Here is a 19,623-nt window from a genome sequence, read left to right as displayed (position 1 = left end):
GGAGGGAGGTGGAGCTTCCGGTGGGGGGACATGCTTCCCTCCCTAGACAGACACCCTCCCAAGAGACACCCCCCGAGCTGGAGTCTCCGGCACCGTCCCCTATTAACACGCGCTTTGTCTGTTTCTCTCTCTCTCTCTCCCCGACTGTGGCCTGGTTGCTATCCCGCCCGGATCCTCTCCCCACTCAGACTCTGTCACCCACACCCGGGGGCCCCTGGATGGCAGTCCTTATGCCCAGGTGCAGCGAGCCCCCCGCCAGACCCCACCGGCCCCGTCTCCGGAGCCACCCCCACCCCCGCTGCTTTCTGTCAGCAGCGACTCTGGCCATTCCTCCACGCTGACCACGGAGCCGGCCGCCGAGTCCCCTGGCCGGCCACCTCCGACGGCTGCCGAGCGGCAGGAGCTCGAGCGCCTGCTGGGAGGCTGTGGAGTGGCCAGTGGGGGCAGGGGAGCTGGGCGCGAGACGGCCATCCTTGATGATGAAGACCAGCCCGCTGCGGGCGGAGGCCCCCACCTCGGAATATATTCGGGACACAGGCCTGGCCTCAGCCGCCACTGCTCCTGCCGCCAGGGCTATCGGGAACCCTGCGGGGTCCCCAATGGAGGCTACTACCGGCCAGAGGGGACCCTGGAGAGGCGGCGGCTGGCTTTCGGAGCCTATGAGGGGGCCCCCCAGGGCTATGCTGAGCCCTCCGTGGAGAAGAGGCGCCTCTGCCGCTCACTGTCCGAGGGGCCGTACCCCTACCCACCTGAGCTGGGGAAACCCACCAATGGAGACTTTGGCTACCGCTCCCCAGGCTACCGGGAGGTGGTGATCCTGGAAGACCCAGGGCTGCCTGCGCTGTGCTCGTGCCCCGCCTGTGAGGAGAAGCTAGCACTGCCCACGGCAGCCCTCTATGGGCTGCGGCTGGAGAGGGAGGCTGGAGAGGGCTGGGCGAGTGAGGCTGGTAAGCCCCTCCTGCACCCGGTGCGACCCGGGCATCCGCTGCCCCTGCTGGTGCCTGCCTGCGGGCACCACCATACCCCGCTGCCTGACTACAGCTGCTTGAAGCCACCGAAGGCAGGCGAGGAAGGGCATGAGGGCTGCTCCTATGCCTTGTGCCCCGAGGGCAGGTATGGGCACCCAGGGTACCCTGCCCTGGTAACGTACGGCTATGGAGGCGCGGTTCCCAGTTGCTGCCCAGCATACGGCCGGGTGCCGCACAGCTGTGGGTCTCCAGGTGAGGGCAGAGGGTATCCCAGCCCTCGTCCCCACTCCCCCCGGGCTGGCTCCATCTCCCCTGGCAGCCCGCCCTACCCCCAGTCCAGGAAGCTGAGCTACGAGATCCCTGCAGAGGAAGGAGGGGACCGGTATCCGCTGCCTGGGCACCTGGCCCCAGCAGGACCCTTGGCATCTCCAGGTGAGGCCCTGGGAAGGGGGATGCCCAGGGCAGAAGAGGGTTCTCGGGAATGGTGGGGAAAGCACAGACTGAGGAAGAGCTACAGCCCCTTCTCTCCCTGCAGAGTCGCCGGAGCCTGTGTCCTGGAGGGAGGGTCCCAGCGGGCACAGCACCCTGCCCCGGTCCCCGCGAGATGCCCAGTGCAGCACCACTTCCGAGCTGTCCGGTCCTTCCACACCGCTGCACACCAGCAGTCCCGTCCAGGGCAAGGAGAGGTGCTTCGTGGGGCTGGGCAGCTCAGGGGCCTCCTTATCTGGGTAGACACTGAAGCCTGTGTTGGCAGGCACCTCACACAGGGCTCTGCAACCCAACTAAACTCCTGCCCGCCCTCCCTCCCTGCAGCACCCGACGGCAGGACACCCGGTCCCCCACCTTGGCGCCCACTCAGAGACTGAGTCCCGCGGAGGCCTTGCCGCCTGTTTCCCAGGGAGGCGCTGATAAGGCTCCAGAGCTGCCTGCGGGAAGTGGGCCTGAGCCTCCAGCCCCTGGCGCCTTCTCCCCAGCCTCCCCACCCAGCTCTCCCAACGACTGGCCTCAGGAGAGGAGCCCGGGGGGCCGCTTGGACAGCGCCAGTCCAAGGGGGCCTGTACCCAACACCCTGCCCGGCCTCCGTCACGCCCCCTGGCAGGGCCTGCGAGACCCCCCGGACAGCCCGGACGGGTCCCCCCTCACCCCTGTGCCTACTCAGATGCCCTGGCTTGTGGCCAGCCCAGAACCCCCTCAGAGCTCGCCCACACCTGCCTTTCCTCTGGCTGCATCTTACGACATCAACGGCCCCCCCCAGCCCCCCCTTCCTGAGAAACGTCATCTGCTGGGGCCTGGGCAGCAGCCGGGACCCTGGGGCCCGGAGCAGGCATCACCACCAGCCAGAGGCACTAGTCACCATGTCACTTTTGCACCTCTGCTCCCGGATAATGCCCCCCAACCCCCAGGTATAAAGGCCTTCAGAAGGCTGGGGCCACCTTAGGAGAACCCTGGTTTCCAGGGAGGGGCATGGCATGGGGACTGGGGAGCCCTGGGGTAAAGCTTAGTCCCTCCCTGTTCTAGAGCCCCCGATGCAAGAGAGCCAGAGCAATGTCAAGTTTGTCCAGGACACATCCAAGTTCTGGTACAAGCCACACCTGTCCCGTGACCAAGGTGAGAAGCCAGCCTGCCCCTACTCCCTCCGGGCCTCTGGCTCAGCTTCTGGTTTGTGCCACTTCATCAGTGGGCCTCCTCTGGGCCGAGCCTCTTTCTAGCAGGTGATTCTGGGTTTTAGGCCCGAGGAGGTCTTACCCGCTCAGTGCCCAGTGCACTGACTCCCCAGTGGCATCCTGGGTACTGACACCACAGCTGTCAGGGCCAGAGGTTCTGGGGGGCTCGGGCAGCAGAGCGGAGGGGCTCCCTGGGGCTTGGTCTGCCCCTGTGAAAGCTTCTCCCACCTCCCCCAGCCATCACCCTGCTGAAGGACAAAGACCCTGGGGCCTTCCTGATCAGGGACAGTCATTCATTCCAAGGAGCCTATGGGCTGGCTCTCAAGGTGGCCACGCCCCCTCCCAGCGCCCAGTCCTGGAAAGGTACAGAGTGGCCCAGCCTGAGGGGGAGGGGATGGTGTGAGGGAGGCACAGAGGCAAGACCAGGCAGGGTGGCCCGTGTCACTTCATAGTAGGGAGGAGGAGGAGATGAGCTCTCCTGCTTGGTAGAGAATTCCAGCAGAGAAGTAGAACCTGGAATCTTCTCCCCTCCTCTCCACTCCTGTCAGGGGACCCCTCGGAACAGCTGGTCCGCCATTTTCTCATTGAGACTGGGCCCAAAGGGGTGAAGATCAAGGGCTGTCCCAGCGAGCCCTACTTTGGTGAGAAGCAGGGGTGGGGAAGGCTGCATTTGGCATTGCAGGGAGGCCAAGAGGTGTCAGGAGGGAGGTGGAGGACTGGAGGTGTCTCTGGGCAGCTCGGGAGCCCACTCGCCTCTCCCCTGCAGGCAGCCTGTCAGCCCTGGTCTCCCAGCACTCCATCTCCCCACTGTCCCTGCCCTGCTGCCTGCGCATTCCCAGCAAAGGTGGGTGTCTGGGCACCTGTCCTCCCCCTCCTCCCCTCCCACTGTGGCCCAAGGCACGATCTCCGGTCCTGGCTCCCTGCCTGCCTGCCTTCCCTCGGGGCGGCAGAGGGTGCCCCCAGCTCCGGGGACTGCCACTCCCTGCTGACCCCCGTTTCCCTCAGATCCTCTGGAGGAGGTCCCAGAGGCCCCAGTGCCCAGCAACATGAGCACAGCAGCAGACCTCCTGCGTCAAGGCGCCGGTACGGGCCTCTCCCTCCTTCCCTTCCCCGGGCACCAGATAGGACACCCCTGACACATGGAGAACAGAAAGGCCTTGTGTGTGGGCCAGCCCTGGCAGATGCACCTTACCCAGGAAGGCAGGGGAGGCCTGTCCCCATAGACATGATGGGACGGGGAGACCTGTCTGGGCTGCAGGGGTGCGGTCTTGCTAGAATGCAGATTCTCCGGCCTCTTTCCAGCATCTCTGACTAAAGACCTCGCACAGTCACCTGCCTTTTTAACAGGCTACCTGTGTGACGGATGCATTTTGAGCAGCACTAGCTGGGGAAAGTGCAAGAGCTGGGCGGGTGGAACACGGAGGGGAGATGGAGCTGGGGTTGGCAGAGCCACCGCTCCCTGCTCCCTTCAACCCACTCCTCACCGTGCAGCCTGCAGCGTGCTCTACCTGACCTCAGTGGAGACGGAGTCGCTGACGGGCCCCCAAGCAGTGGCACGGGCCAGCTCCGCAGCTCTGAGCTGCAGCCCCCGCCCCGCGCCAGCCGTCGTCCACTTCAAGGTCTCAGCCCAGGGCATCACACTCACAGACAACCAAAGGAAGTGAGTATGTGTGCCGGTAAGCCCCTGGGGGACCCCAGGCACAGACCCCGGGGGCCCCGATTTCTGGGTGACTTTCCCCACCCTCGTCCTTCCAGGCTCTTCTTTCGCCGCCATTATCCAGTGAACAGCATCACCTTCTCCAGCACTGACCCTCAGGACCGGAGGTGACCCTCCCTCCCAGCCCTTTCATCCCACAGTCCCCACAGCCCAGCTTCTCCACTGGTAGCTCTTCCCTGGGTGCATCCCTTCACAGTTCTTCTCCTTCCGCAGATGGACCAACTCCGACGGGACCACCTCCAAGTAAGTCTCCGCCAGGGTGCCATCTCCCCTCCCAGCGCGGCATCAGCGTGGTGTCCAGGCGCCTGCTTGCTCCCCATCCCTGGCATGGCCATCCCTGAGGAAGGGGTGCTCAGCGCTCCCCACCCTGCCTTTGTGCCCCCAGGATCTTTGGTTTCGTGGCCAAGAAGCCGGGAAGCCCTTGGGAGAATGTGTGCCACCTCTTCGCAGAGCTTGACCCGGATCAGCCTGCAGGCGCCATTGTCACCTTCATCACCAAAGTTTTACTGGGCCAGAGGAAATGAAGGAAGGCCACAAGCTCCAAGCCCACGTCGACACTGTGCCCCTCTCAGCACCACACAGCCCTCACTTCCCCTGGCCTGGACCCAGGAGACCCAGGAGCCGGCCTCTCCCCTAGGAATGGGGAGCGGACACATCGGCCTGGGACGCTGCTCTCCTTCCCCGCCCCCAGCCTGCTAAGCGAAGTGGATGGGCCCATGAGATGACCTTGCATGTGAGCAGAGGGCAGAGACGGTGTGAGGGTGAGGTGGTGGAGCCTGGAAGGGGTTATCTGGACAGCCCCACCTGCAGGAGAGCATCTGCGCTGGAGGGGGAGACAGGCCTTGCCTGCTCCACCAGCTGCAGGTCCCAGCACGGCAGGGAGAGGGGAGAGGTGTGGGGAGCAAGGCACTCCCTCCTTTGCCTCCCCTCTGAGCAGAGAGATCAGAGTAGGATCACATGAAAAGGGGAAAGAAAAAAAAAATGAGTCTATTTTTGTCTAATAATAAAGAGTTTCTATAATGTTTAGTTAGAGTTGGACTCATGCCTGTTTCCAGGAAGGACAAAGCCTCGGGTCTCCCAGGACCACACCTGTGTTTCTTAGGGGATCCCAGGCCCAAGCCATGTCTGTGGGACACACACGATCCCTCTCCCTGGCCCCACAGCCCTTCGCCGCTCCCTCCTCCAGCCCTGTCCCCGGCTCATGTACTGGGAAGGATTCCCCTGTCCCGGCTGTACTGATAAATATGGAAACTCCATCTTTATTGGCTGTATAAACATCTCTGGTCTGTACATACATTTCATACATCATAGTACAGGGCCTGAAGGGAGGGCCAAAGTGGAGGCCCCTGCAGTACAGCTCACTGCTTCCCCTAAAGCCCTGCCCACTCTCCCCAAACCAAGGCCAACGGCTCCTGCTCCCTCTCCCTCCCCTCCCGGAAGCTAGTGTGGGGAGGAGTCGGGGTCAAGAGGCTAGGAGACTGGAGGGCTTGGTGGGGGAGGACACGTGTAAGTGCTAGATCAAACACTGAAGCAAAACAGGCAACTGGCACAGGCAGCAAGCAGGGTGCGGGTGGGGCAGCGGAGCACGGGCTCTCACTGGGCTCTGGGGCCCTGCCCTCACCATGTGGGAGAGGCTTTGGGGTCTCAACCTGCATCCTCAGGAACTAGAGACAAAGGTGCCACAGGTGAGCTGAGGAGGCCCAGAGGGAGACAGGAGCAAAGGCTCCATTCTGGGACCTGACAGCCCCTCTCTCTACGTGCCATGGGCACATCTACGTGTGTACAGCTGGGGGAGCCAGAGATGGGGGTTCTCGGGGGACCATGGTGCCCCAGCAGGTCGTGAGGGAGGAAGCTGGCTCGGGGGGGAGACAAGAGAGGCCCTCAAGTAGTCTTCTAGGGACAGCATTCAGTGAAGGAGAGCGAGGGCCCTAGAGAGCCCCCCTAGCCCAGCCAGGGGGGTGAGAGCAGCAACTGGTTCACACAATGACGAGGACAGGGAACAGAAGACAGCTGCCCCAGGAACCCCGGTAAACGGGGAGGGGCTGTCCGGCTCCACCCTCTCAAGCCTTAGGCCCAACAGCAGCTGAGACAGAAGCACTCACTCCTCTCCCCTCACACGGGCCAGTGCGGAAGGGGGCGCGCCCACGCCCAAAACCAAGGGGACCTGGCCACAGCGCACCACGCTTCGGGCCTGTTCCTGTCCAACCAGGGTCTCTCGCCCACGGACTGACAACTGGGGCAGCCCTGGGGCAGAAACGTGGGCATGGAGGAGCTTGGCAGGGGCCTGATCTGGTAGGGCCGACATGCCCCCTGGGGCCTGCTGGGTAGGCAGATCCATGGGGAGTCAGGAACTGGGTACCTGGTTCTGCAAAGGGAGGGGACAGAGGGGAGGGGCAGGTCCGGGAGAAGGCCTAGCCACTCAGGGGGTGCAGATCCACTTTGACTTTTTCCCCACAGCTCAGCATCCCAATGGTGGGGAAGAAGCCCCCAGAAGGTACAACAGCATCCTTCTTCCCAATGATCTTGCCATTCCGAGTGAAGAAAACCTAGGGGTGGAGGAGGAGAGTGGGATGGGCAGCAGGCTCTGCCTGATGCTGGGGCTACACAGGCCTGAATCCCATCCTTCCCAACTCCCCGCCACCGCAGGAGAGAGACGGAGGGCGATGCAGGAGGTGACCATGAGAGGGCGTCCAGAGGCCGGAAACCAGCCTCAGCCAGCCTCCCGACTCGGCCAGCCTGCGCCCCCTCCCCAGGTCCCGCCCCCTCTTCCGCAGGGACGCCAGCCCTGGCCCAGCCCCAGACCCCCGCGCTCACCACCACCTTCTTGCCCTCGTGTTCTTGCTCTATCTCCTCCCCGTCGTCTTCCTCTTCCTCCTCTTCCTCTTCCTCCTCCCCTTCCTGGTGCAGATACATGACATTCCGGACATTCCGCACAGCTCGGGCAGTCGGGGACAGGATCACTGTGTCACAGCTGTCGTCGCTGTCACCTAAGAGGCCAGGAAACCTGAGCTCCTGCGGTTCTGCCCGCAGAACCCACCCTCTGCCCGGCCAGCCAGGTTGGCCACGGATACCCCCACTCACCCTCACTGTCCAGAATGTAGTCCCGGGGGAACATGATTCCACAGCCCATTATGTCCCCTTTGTAACAGCGTGGCCCAAAGGGGTCCCCCACGCCGCTGCCATGAAAGATCTTCCCGTCGTCTGTTGGGAGGAGGGGAGACTACACGCACCTGCAGGAGGGGCTGATACCCTACACCCCCAGAGCACGCGCCCGCCGGAAGCCCAAGTGCCCCTCCTTCCCTCTCTGGCCCCAAGGAAGGGAGGAGAGACAATGCGGGCACCAGAAGAGAGACACACGTCTGTCCCCGCAAAGGGCTGGGGGGGGGCTCCCTTGGGAGCCGATCAGAGAGCGGAGAGGGGCCTCGGAGGGGAGGGAGAGGCGGGACCAGGAACTCAAGGCTCGTCCTTTCTAAAGAAAGCCCGCAAGGAAATCGAACCAGTCAAAGGAAGAAAATGCAGAATCTGCAGGAAGGGAGCAGAGGGAGCCAACTCAGAGGCCTGGAATGTCCAGTTTGGGCCCAGCTTCCCCGCCCCTGTTCTGCTCCCCTGGCTTGTCAGGCTGGGAGGGAAAACAGAGGAGCAAGCGGGAACAGCTTGGGAAGGGGACAGCAGGGGGCAGCAGGGGAGAGTCTCTCGGGTCAGATGCTGGAGGAGAGGCCCCTCGTGCGGGGTCTGGAAAATGGGTGTCCCTGCACCCCCTACCCCCACAGCCCCTGCTCCCCCAGGGCAGCCCCTCACGCACCTGCATGATAAGCCACAGACCCTCTGCTCCATCCAGGGTGCCTGTTCTTGGGATAATCCTATGCCAACGTGAAAAAAGGAAGGCTGTGGTACCACGCAGAAAAGATGGGAGAGTGGCATCTGAACCCTCACCTTCGGGAACAAGCTACAACCCAGATGGTTGCTCCCACCCCGACAGGCTCACACCTTCAGGCACTGGAGGCTGCAGGGGGTGGGGGCAGAGTGAGAAGGTACTGGGGTGCCTGAGTTATGGGGTGCCCTCACCCCCCATCTAGGCCCTGGTGTGTGTGTGTGGTAGGCTCACAACCCTCTGTCAGCCCCGAGGTGACTGGGAGTCTGTACCCTTACATAGCAAACACATATGACCTTTCTGTCTCAGGTTAAGACCCCTCTCTGCAGCCAGGCCCCTTCACCTCCCTAGGAGCTCCCAGCTCTAGACCAGAAGCCCCAGAGCTGAGCATCCCCCCGGGCAGAAAGCCAGCATTAGTGCCCACCTTCCGGGCCAGCCCCAAGGCGATGTAGCATTTCTCTCCAGGGTCCACGATCTCCACCTCAAAGTAGTGACTACGGGTGCTGAGTGGGCGCCGGGCCTGGGCCAGCCCCACGTCCACGATGCTCTTGCCCTTGCCCAAGTACTCCAGCAGCTGTGGGGAGAGAGCCAGGGGTGGGGGCCAGGCTGACACCCCCCTAGAAACCTGGTTCCAAGGCTGTCTGGGGACCAGTTTCCTGTCTCTCACAGAAAGCCCACTGAAAGGGAAGTGGTGCTGGAGGCACAAGGCAGGACGCCGTGCTCCCAGCAGGCAGGGGATAACAGGGATGGGGCGGGGGAGTGGAGGCGGCAGCAGGAGCATGAGGGCTGAGCCCCTGCTCAAGACTGCACCCACCTGCCTACTGAGCCAAGGACCCTCTCCTTGCTGTGGGGAGACAGGAGAGCAGCCCCAAGATCCCAGTGGCTGGGCGCCAGGGCCACACAGGGCTCTCTCGGCCATCTCTTCCCTCGGTCACCGTGCCTGCCCGGAAAGGGCCACCCAGGGGCCCTGAACACAGAGAAGAAAGAAGCGACGGCTAGGCTAAGAAGCAGTCTGCCGGCTTTCTCAGGGTGCCTCGGGAGGCCGAGGAGAATGCAGAGGTTAGGGGCCAAGTCCAGGCGTCTTGGGGAGGGGAGACAGCTCAGAAGCCAGTTCTGCCTGGGATAGGACTGATACCGTTTCTCAAGGTCTTTGTTGTACTTGGCTTTGAAAAGAGCTGTTTGTAGCCGTCGGGCTTTGAAAAGAGCTGTTTGTAGCCGTCAGGGAGGTGCTGGGGAGCCAGAGACCGACCAGCTCTGCTCCTGCATTCAGTGTGAGGGAGGGGGGCAGGCGGAGCAGGGCTAGAAAGGCAGGCATTCCTGCTCCCAGCCCCTCGCAGCTCTGGCTCTTTCAAGCTGGAGCAGGGGTGTGGAGGGGAGCTGACTGATGGGCTCCTGGGGCTCCTCAGCCCCAGTGATCCTGCCTGGGCAAGACGGGGCGGCAACCCCCAATCTGGGAGGATTTATTTATCAGTTGTCATGGTAATAGTGGGGCCGTGACTCAACCCTGTCCCGTCTGTCCCCCACCCTCAGCATCACCTGGGATTCCTTAATCCCTTTTTAATTAGCCAAACTGCCCCTCAAGACTTTCTTCTACCCTCCCACCCTTCTGGCCCTGAAGAAAACTCACTCCCTGGGGACCTCCTCCACTTCTCCCTGGCAAGCCTTGGGTGGGACACTGGCCTCTCACCCCACAAAGAACTCCTGCCTGAACAGGAAAGGCATCATGCTCGCCAGCACCAGCACCCAAGCCTCCGTGTGTCTTCAGCAGAGGGAGAGGCCACATCCTCGCCACCCCTTCAGGGAGGCACTGGCCCACCCTCACCCTGTAGCCCCGAAACCCTAGCACAGCAAGTCCATCCTCCCCTCCGCCCCAGAGAACCTCAGGCAGGCGGGGATCAGGGGCACCAGGAGGAAAGCTGGAGGTTTGTGGCAGATCACTGGACCTTTCTCCCCTCCTTCCTCCAGCCAGGACTGTACACACTTCAGGGCACCCTGGCTCCGCAATGTCACACTCCTAGCCAAGTCTCCATTATCTCACACTGCATTCTTCCATCAGAAAGAGGCCCCCTGCAGGTGGTCTTCTGATTTACCGGGTACTGTGAAGGCCCACCCCGTCTAAATTCTACTTCTGGTCCTCTGGGTGGGCTCAGCTCGGCCTGAATTCCTCCACTGTCTCTCTCCCACAAGGCTGGGGGTGGGCTTGCAGGGTTATGGGTCTGATGCACATTAACTAGCATGGACTCCACCCAGTCTGAGCAGCCCCCAGCCCACCCTCTCCTCTGCATTGCCGAACTGGGTGGGGGACCCCACAGCTGCCCTTGACCCAGAGCATCCAACTGGCCTCAGTGTAGGAAACACAGTGTTCTCCATTCTCAGAGCCAAAAGACAGCGGATCCAGATCCTGAACCTTGGGAAAAACCCGCCCAACCATTCCCTCTGCCTCAGCCCTGAGGACGGCAGGCTGCCTTTTTGTCTGCGGATAGGGTAGGGAGGCTTCCTTAAGCTACAAGGCCAGGAGGATGAAACACACTAATGCAACACACTAATTCAGGGCTCTAAAACCTACTCCCCACCCTGCAGAGCAGCTCAGAAAGCAAAGCACCTCATCGCCCAGAAGCCTAGGTTCCTTGCAGTCAGGAGAGGAACCACCACCTGCATCTCCAAAAACCGGTGACAAAGTGACTGAGTGCCAAGGGCTTAGTCTGCCCCCCCCCCCCACCCGCAGGTGATAAATGCACACACTGGCCTTTCCTGAGCTCAGGAAATGGGGGTTATACTAGAATACCCCAGTGTTCCAGCGCTCCCTAAACATCAACAATCGCCCCAAAGCTACCACAGATTGGAACTGCTAATCACAAAGAAGGAAAGGATCTTTCATCTCAGCCCTTACCCCCCTCCCCCACACCGGAATGGCCCCTGATCACCACCATTTCCCTAGGATACTCCCCAGATGACTCCACCCAGATGACCAACTGCCTTCCTCCCAAGGCTTTCTCCTCAAACAATGCCTCTATCAACATCTTTGGTGGGGATAGGGGAACTCTTTCCTTAAGGCTCTCAAGACCCCTACACCTCCCTCTACACACAACAGAAGCCTTGAGAGGCCCAACAGTACACCCCCACAGAGCAGAGGCTGCAGACCAGAGTGCAGAGAGCCCCCTGCACCCCACCCCTCCCTCACACCGGCAGCACCTACTCCCTGCCTCCTCTCCTGCTGCGACCCGCCCTCGTCTTGCCAACAGAGACCCTAATCCCTCCTGACAGGAGCAAGGGAGGGCTCAGTGCCCCGAGGGCCTAGAAGCAGCTGAAACACGAACCAGGAACAGGCTTCCCACCGGCAAGCTCAGGCCCCAACACGGTCTCCTCCTGGGTTGGGTCTGGGGAGGACCCCTGAGAGGGTGGGGCCTCATTCACCCCCTTTGTGTACGAAAGCTGTTGCCCTGTCACTAAGGAATTGTCAGAGGAGCTATGAACAGAAATGAGGAACAGAGAATGAGTCTAACCCCCCAGCCCTACCTACTGCCCCTCGCCCTCAGCATGTCACTTAAGCACACTGCGCAAGGCCTGGGGACGGGGATGAGGGGCAGCAACCCCCATCTCTGAGCGAACACTGCAACAGCAACTCTTCAGCATCCCAGAGCTCTGGGAAGGGGGCGCTCTCTAGGAGGAGAAAGTAAGGCAGAAGGAAGCAGGGACAGACTGCCCTCTGGAAAGAGCCAGGTCTGTCCATACACAGATCCTCGGATCAAACAAACACAACTAAATATTAACAATTGTTAATCTAGGCAGTGGAGACCCAGGGGGCATTTACTATGCTACTTTTTCAGCTTTTCTGTATGTTGGAAACTTCTCAGAATGAATTGTTAGGCTTAAAAAAAAACATCTGGAGTTGAAGTCTCTCTTCTGTCTGGGGAGAACCAGTGAGAAAGGAGTAGAGAGGATAACTGACACTACAAAACTGAAAGAAACAGGGGTAAAAGACTTCCACAGTGGCCAAGAAGACTCAACTGGCTAATGACACTGCTGTGCTGCTGCTGCTAAGGCGCTTCCGTCGTGTCCGACTCTGTGCGACCCCACAGATGGCAGCCCACCAGGCTCCCCCGTCCCCAGGATTCTCCAGGCAAGAACACTGGAGTGGGTTGCCATTTCCTTCTCCAATGCATGAAAGTGAAAAGGAAAAGTGAAGTCGCTCAGTCGTGTCCAACTCTTAGCGACCCCATGGACTGCAGGCCACCAGGCTCCTCCATCCATGGGATTTTCCAGGCAAGAGCACTGGAGTGGGGCGCCATTGCCTTCTCCGGCTAATGACACTAGACAAGGAAATCTCTGGGAAAGTGGGCTTAAGCCCAGAACTCTGGACTCATCCTGTGAGAAGAGGGCAGGAGGGACCAGTTGCAGTAGAGTGGGCCTGGGTAGAAGGCAGCATATATCAGACAGTGGGAAAGATGGGGGAGGGGTCACAAGGAATATCTAGGCTTAGTTCTGCTACTAATTCACTGTGACATTTGATCAAGTCTCTAATTTTCTCTGGGACTGTTTTCTCAGCAGTACAAGAAGATATGTGGGAACGTGTGGGCAGTCACACAGCTGGGGCGAGGGGCATGGTTTGAGGAGCTACCAGCATCTTGGGTCTTGGAGCCAGGGATGCTAAATGTCCTGCCCATCAAGAAACTGTTTCACTTAGGATGCCCACAGTCTCCACACTGAGAAACCTGGGCGGGATGGCATCAAAGCTCGCCCCAGACTTTTATGGTTCCACAGGGTGCTCTCCTGGGAACATCATCAGGGCAGGAGAAATAGGCTGCAACCACAGCAGAGGTCGAGGTCCCTGGGAAGGGCTCCACACAGAGCGGGACGTAAAAACAGGAAGGGCAGAGGGGAGAAGCAGCTGCACTAGACATCTTTAGAAACAGGAGGCACAGGCACAGCCCAGTGACCTCTCCCAGGCTCCTGCAGGCTGACACCACTCAGATCACCAGATCGGAAATACAGTGGATGGTCAGAAGGGACATGGAGGAGGCCAGGAGGCAACAGTGGGGATGGTGGGTCAAAGGGCTGGAAGAAACTGGGTAAGTCACCCTCACTTGAAAGATGGGGTGGTTGGCAAGACTAGAAGAGAGGCGCCCCTCAAGAGGCTCATGTCCAAGGCAGCCCCAGAGGAGCAAGTAGACAGGGAACGGCATGTCTATCCTGCCAGCTGTGCCCGGCTGGGGCTGGGGCTCAAGAGAAGAGTTAAACTCAATAGCTTACCTCTAAGAAAGAAAAAAGATTCTTAAATGCGTGGCCTGAGGGCACTGGGGGAAGGGCAGAGAGGAAGGAAGGCTATTTATAAACATCTACAGGATTCCACATCAATTAGCAAAGATTGCCTGGGAGGAGCAAGGAGCAGAGTGCGGACATGTCCAGGCAGGGAAAGGGTGCCAGGAAAACTCTTGAGGAGAGGTCAAGGATAAGAGCTGGAACATCGCCCTGGCTCAGCCCCAACTTCAACTCTGTAGATGTTGTCAGAATGATGGTGGAAGGGGAAAAGAAAGGAGAGATGAAGATCAGGCAGTGGGCATATGAGGTCTCTGGGCTGGTGGCCATTGCAGTCCCTGGACCCCAGTGCCAGAAGGGGGTGCAGAGTGTGAGAAGCTGCAGGGGTGCACGCTTCCTACCATTTTCCCTGCGTTGGACGCGCCTTGAGCTCCAGAATTGGAGAGCCTTGCTCTTAACCCACCCCCACCCCCCACTGCTTCTGTTTTGCTATCAGAGACTGAGTTAAAAACAGCCTGGCTTGGGGTGAGAAGGCCAGAGGGTGGAGGAAAAGGTTGAGCCTGGAGCGGGAGGGCAGCAGAGGGACAATTCCACGTGGGAGGCCTGAGCAGCCCACTAGAGATCAGGGCCAGACCCCTGACTCAGCAGCCATCCACTTCCAAGCTAGCATGAGGCACAGAGGGTAGGTATGAAGAGTTTCCTTCCCTTGAGGTCTATAGACTTCCCAACCAAGTTTAAAATCTAGTCAGGGGACTAACGCAGGTATGATGAGATGTATGAAAAGGCTAGCTCTGGAGGGTCAAGGACTCTCACTGAATCATCATCTGCCTCTCTTCTCATCCTCTATAAAATGCGGGAAGGCCAAAGAGACTGACATGGATGCTTATTCAAAACACTTCTCAAAGAACCTCTCCCAACACGAGTAGGATTTATGATGACACCTGTCCCACATGGCAGAGAATGAAAAGCTGGGCCAGCTGGGCTGGGTTCAAGCCAAAAGGGAGGTCCAGGCATCCAGCCTCTCCAAAGTCAGCCCTGCCTCTCAAAGGCAGACAGACGTTCAGGGCAGCAGTGCGCACCACCCTGGGGACTGAAGGAACCAAAGAGGCAAAGGAGAGCCACTGCTTTCCCCAGGGTTGAGCGATGAGCCTGAGCTCTCAAACAAAAGGGAAGGTGGGAAAGGAGGACCAAGGCTAAGGGAACACAGACCTGGACGCAAGGACCATGTCAGGGTGCCAGGCACTGCTGCTCAAACTCTCACTTTCCAAAACCCTACAGAAGACACTGTCTTCACTGCCTATTCCAAGCAATCCTAAGAGCTGCTGGGGCCCCCGGAGTTCTGCCCAGCGCCCTCCGCCCACTGCCCCTTACTTACGGTTCCACAGACTCGGACGTCGTGCAGCCGGCCCCACTCATCCTCGTAACTGTCCACCATCATGACGCTGTCATCCTCGCGGCCCAGCTCGGCGTTGAGGTGCAGCCGCACCTCCTCACCCAGCGAGTGCATGCCCACTGCCGGAAACAGCCCATCCGGGGACATGGGCATGATGGTAGAGCCCACCTGAGTTGTCGGGAGGGAAGGAAGGAGGGAGCTGCCGCCTGGCTCACTTTCCCCAGGCTCATCTAATTCTCACAAGGGGACTTTTGAGAATGATGCAACCAGTCATCACCACACACGCTGACAGGAGAGCAACACAGAGGCACAGAGAAGTGTGAAGAAAGCTGCTGAGCACTCCTGGCTGAGCAAGCAATCCACAGAGCTGGAAGGCAAACGCCAAGTCTCTCGACGTGCCTAATACTTTTGGTACATGTTGAGTGTGGACTGCAGCAGGAAGAGAGCTCAGGATAGATGCTCAGGGAGGAAAACCCCTCAGTGGAGAACTGAGAAAGCGATTTCCCTGGGCAGGAGGTGGGGCTGGGGAGGAGAAGGAAGACAGCCTGGGTCTCTCCTATGTGTTCTTATCCCAGCCCTCCACCGTCACTAGCCTTTGAAGAGGGAAAGAAAGGAGAAGTGAAACAAGGAGAAGACATATCCTCAAAAGCATTCAAGTCAAACGTCCCAAGACGACCTCCAGCTTACGGAGCCAGGCCATAAACTCTCCCTCTTCCTTCCTGCTCAAAACCTTCCCCACATCACCCCATTCTGTGCCCGCCTCCAAACGCTGCCCCTCCTCCACTGCATAAACTTGCCCCTCTGTGTCTATCACCTGGGGACAGTCCCAGCTTCCCCTGCGTGAGGGGAGGGTCTTCTACATGCAGGAGAGCCCAGGAGAATTTAAGACTGAACTGAAGAAGATGGGAAATGAGCCCAGGGGGCCCTGGGCCAGTCCCAGCCAGCAAACTCTTTCACAGCACTTACACAAGTCCCTGGACTGCTTCAAGCATTTAAATCCCACTCAGGATGCCCCACTTACCCGCTTCCCATTTTTAGTGAAGAAGATCTGGGCAGTCTGCACATCAAAGGACACTGGCTCAATGCCGCAACCAATCCGGTCCCCAGAGTTGCACTTTGACCCAAACTGGCGACCCTTGGCTCGGCCATTGTAAAGCCTGTGGACAGGGAGGAACGACACACGATCTGAGCCTGGCCTCCCAACTTCTCCCCAGTGCTCCTGCTTGCCATCACTCTGCAATGCCATCTACCTACGTCCTCGTATGAGCTCCACCCTCCCCTTTAAGTCTGCAAGCCTCCAAAGAGAGTCAACAGGCCACCTTCCTGACCTGATCAGAAAAATCTAGGAAAATACCCCAAGGCCAGCAAAGGAATGGCCAAAGCCACCCTGAGGCAGTCCACTGTATCTAAGATTCCCAAATCTACAGAAAAGGGGTTGGGTGCCACAGGAGGCAACTCACTTGCCATCATCAGCATGGTAGGCCACAGAGTCAGGCAACCAGCCAGGCTGGTGATCCAGGCTATAGTACTGAGGGACCAGTCCCACAGCAATGGTGCCCCGGACCCCACTGTCCACAATCGACACCTGGAGGGAGGAGAGCAGGGCACAGTTAGTGGAGCAGACATGCAAAGGGCTAAGGCTCAAAGAGCCAGGAGGCGGGGGATCAAAGAGAAAGGACGCCCAGAGGACGAACTGGGGAAAGTGGGGACCCACTTTACCACAATTACTTAGTAATTTCCAAGCTATGGAAAAAGATAGGAGATGGAGTAGATGCCGGGCTTGGGTTAGGGTATGAGAAAAGACATGGGTCAAATTCTACCTAGGTGAAGGGCAGGAGAGCCAAAGGGACAGGGTGACAGGACTCTACGGTGCCTCTCAGATTAGGCATCATGATATCCTGGGCCCTCTTCCCAGCCAACAGGATAATCCTGATGGAAAGTTTAAAGAACTACGTCAAGAATCCAGTAAAAGAGCTTCCTGGAGCTAAACCATTTCACCCCCTGCTCTACCCACCCATAGCCTTGATCACCTCAAAATAATTGCTGTCCTTTGTCAGGGGTCGAGAAGCCACATAGCAGCCAACTTCACCAGAGTTTCCATGGTAACTGAAGGAGAAATGAAGAGAGAGGTCCATTAGCATCCTAGCCCAGGAGTTTGGGGGAGCACCTTAGTGTCCCCAACCCCCACCCTGTGAGGGCCAGCAGAGAGAAGAATCCATCTGGTCACATCTGCACAAACAGCATAACAAGATACTTGAGGTCACCCGCTGCCTCCAGCAAGGGTCCAACCCATACTAGACCACTGTAAGCCTGGCTTACGCACTGCCAGTGGGGAAAAGAAGGCAGAGCCTCCCGCAGTTGCCTATTAGGCGGTCTCACACCCTGTCTAACCTCAATCCTTCATGCTGCAGCTTCAGCCCTTTTCCTCTGGCTCTGTCCTCAGTGGTTTGAGAATGGTTAGTCTCTATCCTCTGGACCAAAGCCTTTCATAGATTGAAAGAGTTATTCACTCCCCACTCCTCAACTTTCTTGTTTCCAGGCTAGATAGCACTACTTCTGTCCCTCTTCCAGTGACAACTCTGTGAGAGAATTCGGTTCCAACGGAGTCAGGGAAGAGTTTCAAGCCAGAAACAGAGAGAAAACAAACACACAAACCAAAGGGTTGGAAGGCAGTGAGCAGGACTCACTACCAGGCCATTCTTCCCAAAACAGGAAGTCCACTGCCTTTGAAATGGTCATTCTTTCACCAAACCCAACTCAAGAGATGCAGGCAGGAGACCCAGGCATCCCACAGACTCACTGGAGTCCTCTCAACAAGACAGTTGGGCAACTCCTGACACCCCAGCAGCCTCCATCTCTGACATGACTACTTCCAATGCAGTCCAGGACAGAGAGACCCAGAGACACAGGCACAGAGGGGTGCAAGGTGAAGAAGCACACTGCTCCATCAGAAAGGCCTCCAGAGTCCACTGCATCCCCATGCAGTGGAGACAGGTCTCTGCTTCTGCAAAAGCCCCTTTTCATCTCTGAGACCTGACATAGAAAGGAAAATGTGAAAGCCCTCCCTGAAACTCACCTCAAAGTGTCTCCATCTACAAGAATATGCTTGAACCTCTCCTGATATCGGAAAGCCCGGACCTCTCGAATCTCCCGGATCCGCCGGCGCCAATTCAGAAACCGGTAGTGCAGGTTGAGGTCATCCATCTTGTTCATGAGAACAAACCTGCCAGGGGAAGAAGGGACTTGAGAAAGAGGAAGCAGGGCCCTGAGCACCTTAGCCGGTTCTACCCAGAATGCGGAAAGGACTCTAGACTTGAAGCCAGTTGCCTAGATTGACCTTAACAATCCCCACCCTCGTCCATTGATTCAGCAAACATTTACTGAGCTCCCACTCTGTGCTCCTGCTGTCCAAGGTGCTATGGATACAGCTGTGAACAAGGATGGGCTGCCTACTCTCATAGCGCTTCCATTCTACCTAGACAGCGCAGGAATAAGCAGAGTGACGTGATGAAAGAATAACAAGTTGAACTCTATGAGATGAAAAGGTGACTGGCATGTGACAAGCCCAAGAAAGAGCATCCCAGGCAGAGGGGACAGCCGGAACACAGGTCCTGAGGTGCAAGGCAGCTGGCATGATAGGAAAATAGAAAGGACAGGTGGCTGGTGTGCAGGGAATGTGAGGCAGAAAAAATGTACCAGAAAAGGATGGAAGGAAGGTAGGGGCCAGATCAATGCTCTACAGACCATGTTAAGGAGTTTGAATTTTATTCCAAGTATGATGGGAAAGCTCTGGAGGGTTTTAAGCTTGGAAATGATATGTTTCTAAGGCTTATCTGATTGTAAACATCATTCAGGCAGTTGGCTGGAGACTAAATTCATCACAAGATGAGCAAAACAGAGTGGCAAACAATTAATCAGGAGGCTGCAGCTGCTGTTCTAATGAGAGATGGCATCCACAAAGATGGTAGTAGTGAAGATGGAGAGGAGTAGGATGACCCAGGTATTTAAACCACCAACAGTGCTAACGCATAGGTGAATGAATTTTCCCCACAGTGACAAAAAGAGGGGTTACTTTCTCTTCCCATATTCCAAACCCTGGGACAAGGGTTCCATCACGGCCTGACAGAGTCCTGCACACAGTAGGGGGTTAGGAAGCTGGCTAGGCTAAATTCACTCCCCATGCGCATATTACAAGCTTCTGCAGTAGCTACAAGCCACTGCGTGGCTCAGGAGGGTAGGCATCTGCATGGTAGCCCTAGGACTGGCCTCCTCGGACTGGCCTCCTCGGACTGGCCTCCTCGGCACTCGGCCAGGGCTCGACCCCAGGTTGATGCTGGCGCCCCAGACCTAGGGGCATCTGCTTGCCTAGAATCCCATAGCCTTGGCACCAGCGAGAGGAGGCCGCACCGGGCCCCGCCTCCACCCGGATCACTCAGAGGAGACCCGGGGGAAAGGAGCACTGGCCCGTCAGTGTGACTACGCCCAGACTCCCCAGGCCCTGCACTGGGCCGAGAAGGGTCCCCAGAGAGGAAGCCCAGCGACCAGAGCGCAAGGCCCCGCCCCTGACTCCGAAGCCTCCGCCCAGGACCCCCGCCTCCCGCCTCCCGCCTCAGGCTCGGTGGAGACCGACCCGAGGCCTCCGGGACCCCGCCCCCGATCCCCGCCTACCGGGGCCGCCGCGTCCTCCTCATCCATAGGCCTCTCAGCTCCGCACACTAGCTCTTCGGCCGCCGCCACCACACACATCCGGGTCC

At 58.7% G+C, this 19,623-nt stretch overlaps 2 protein-coding genes across 2 annotated transcripts in view; one reads left to right on the top strand and one right to left on the bottom strand.

Moving 5' to 3' along the window:
• The window catches only part of TNS2 (tensin 2), a 14,360-nt gene extending 8,783 nt beyond the window's left edge, over nucleotides 1–5,577 (top strand). Inside the window, 12 exon segments of the mRNA XM_052640258.1 lie at nucleotides 189–1,400; nucleotides 1,504–1,654; nucleotides 1,782–2,371; nucleotides 2,487–2,576; nucleotides 2,870–2,995; nucleotides 3,181–3,273; nucleotides 3,399–3,476; nucleotides 3,638–3,715; nucleotides 4,124–4,292; nucleotides 4,388–4,456; nucleotides 4,563–4,592; nucleotides 4,735–5,577. Of these exon segments, the coding sequence (XP_052496218.1) occupies nucleotides 189–1,400; nucleotides 1,504–1,654; nucleotides 1,782–2,371; nucleotides 2,487–2,576; nucleotides 2,870–2,995; nucleotides 3,181–3,273; nucleotides 3,399–3,476; nucleotides 3,638–3,715; nucleotides 4,124–4,292; nucleotides 4,388–4,456; nucleotides 4,563–4,592; nucleotides 4,735–4,873 (2,825 nt within the window). The 3' untranslated portion in view covers nucleotides 4,874–5,577.
• SPRYD3 (SPRY domain containing 3) lies at nucleotides 5,509–19,623 on the bottom strand. Its single transcript, XM_052640259.1, has 11 exons — nucleotides 19,538–19,623; nucleotides 17,946–18,092; nucleotides 16,900–16,975; nucleotides 16,330–16,454; nucleotides 15,891–16,026; nucleotides 14,852–15,037; nucleotides 8,645–8,794; nucleotides 8,152–8,209; nucleotides 7,431–7,550; nucleotides 7,164–7,336; nucleotides 5,509–6,895 (listed from the first exon to the last, which is right to left on the bottom strand). The coding sequence occupies exons 1-11, from the start codon at nucleotides 19,558–19,560 to the stop codon at nucleotides 6,761–6,763; spliced, it is 1,329 nt and encodes a 442-aa protein (XP_052496219.1). The 5' UTR covers nucleotides 19,561–19,623; the 3' UTR covers nucleotides 5,509–6,760.

The sequence above is a fragment of the Budorcas taxicolor genome, chromosome 5, assembly GCF_023091745.1.
Source record: "Budorcas taxicolor isolate Tak-1 chromosome 5, Takin1.1, whole genome shotgun sequence".
Lineage (NCBI taxonomy): Eukaryota > Metazoa > Chordata > Mammalia > Artiodactyla > Bovidae > Budorcas > Budorcas taxicolor.
This window is presented reverse-complemented; position numbering and strand designations above follow the sequence as displayed.

Bases quoted from the DNA above. Each gene is read 5' to 3' on its own strand.
- SPRYD3 (XM_052640259.1), bottom strand. From the start codon at position 19,560: ATGAGGAGGACGCGGCGGCCCCG. The intron at 7,551-8,151 runs GTGCGTGAGGGG...TCCTCCCAACAG, and splicing joins GTCTGTGGCTTATCATGCAG to ACGACGGGAAGATCTTTCAT. The intron at 7,337-7,430 runs GTGAGTGGGGGT...CTGGCCTCTTAG, and splicing joins CTACATTCTGGACAGTGAGG to GTGACAGCGACGACAGCTGT.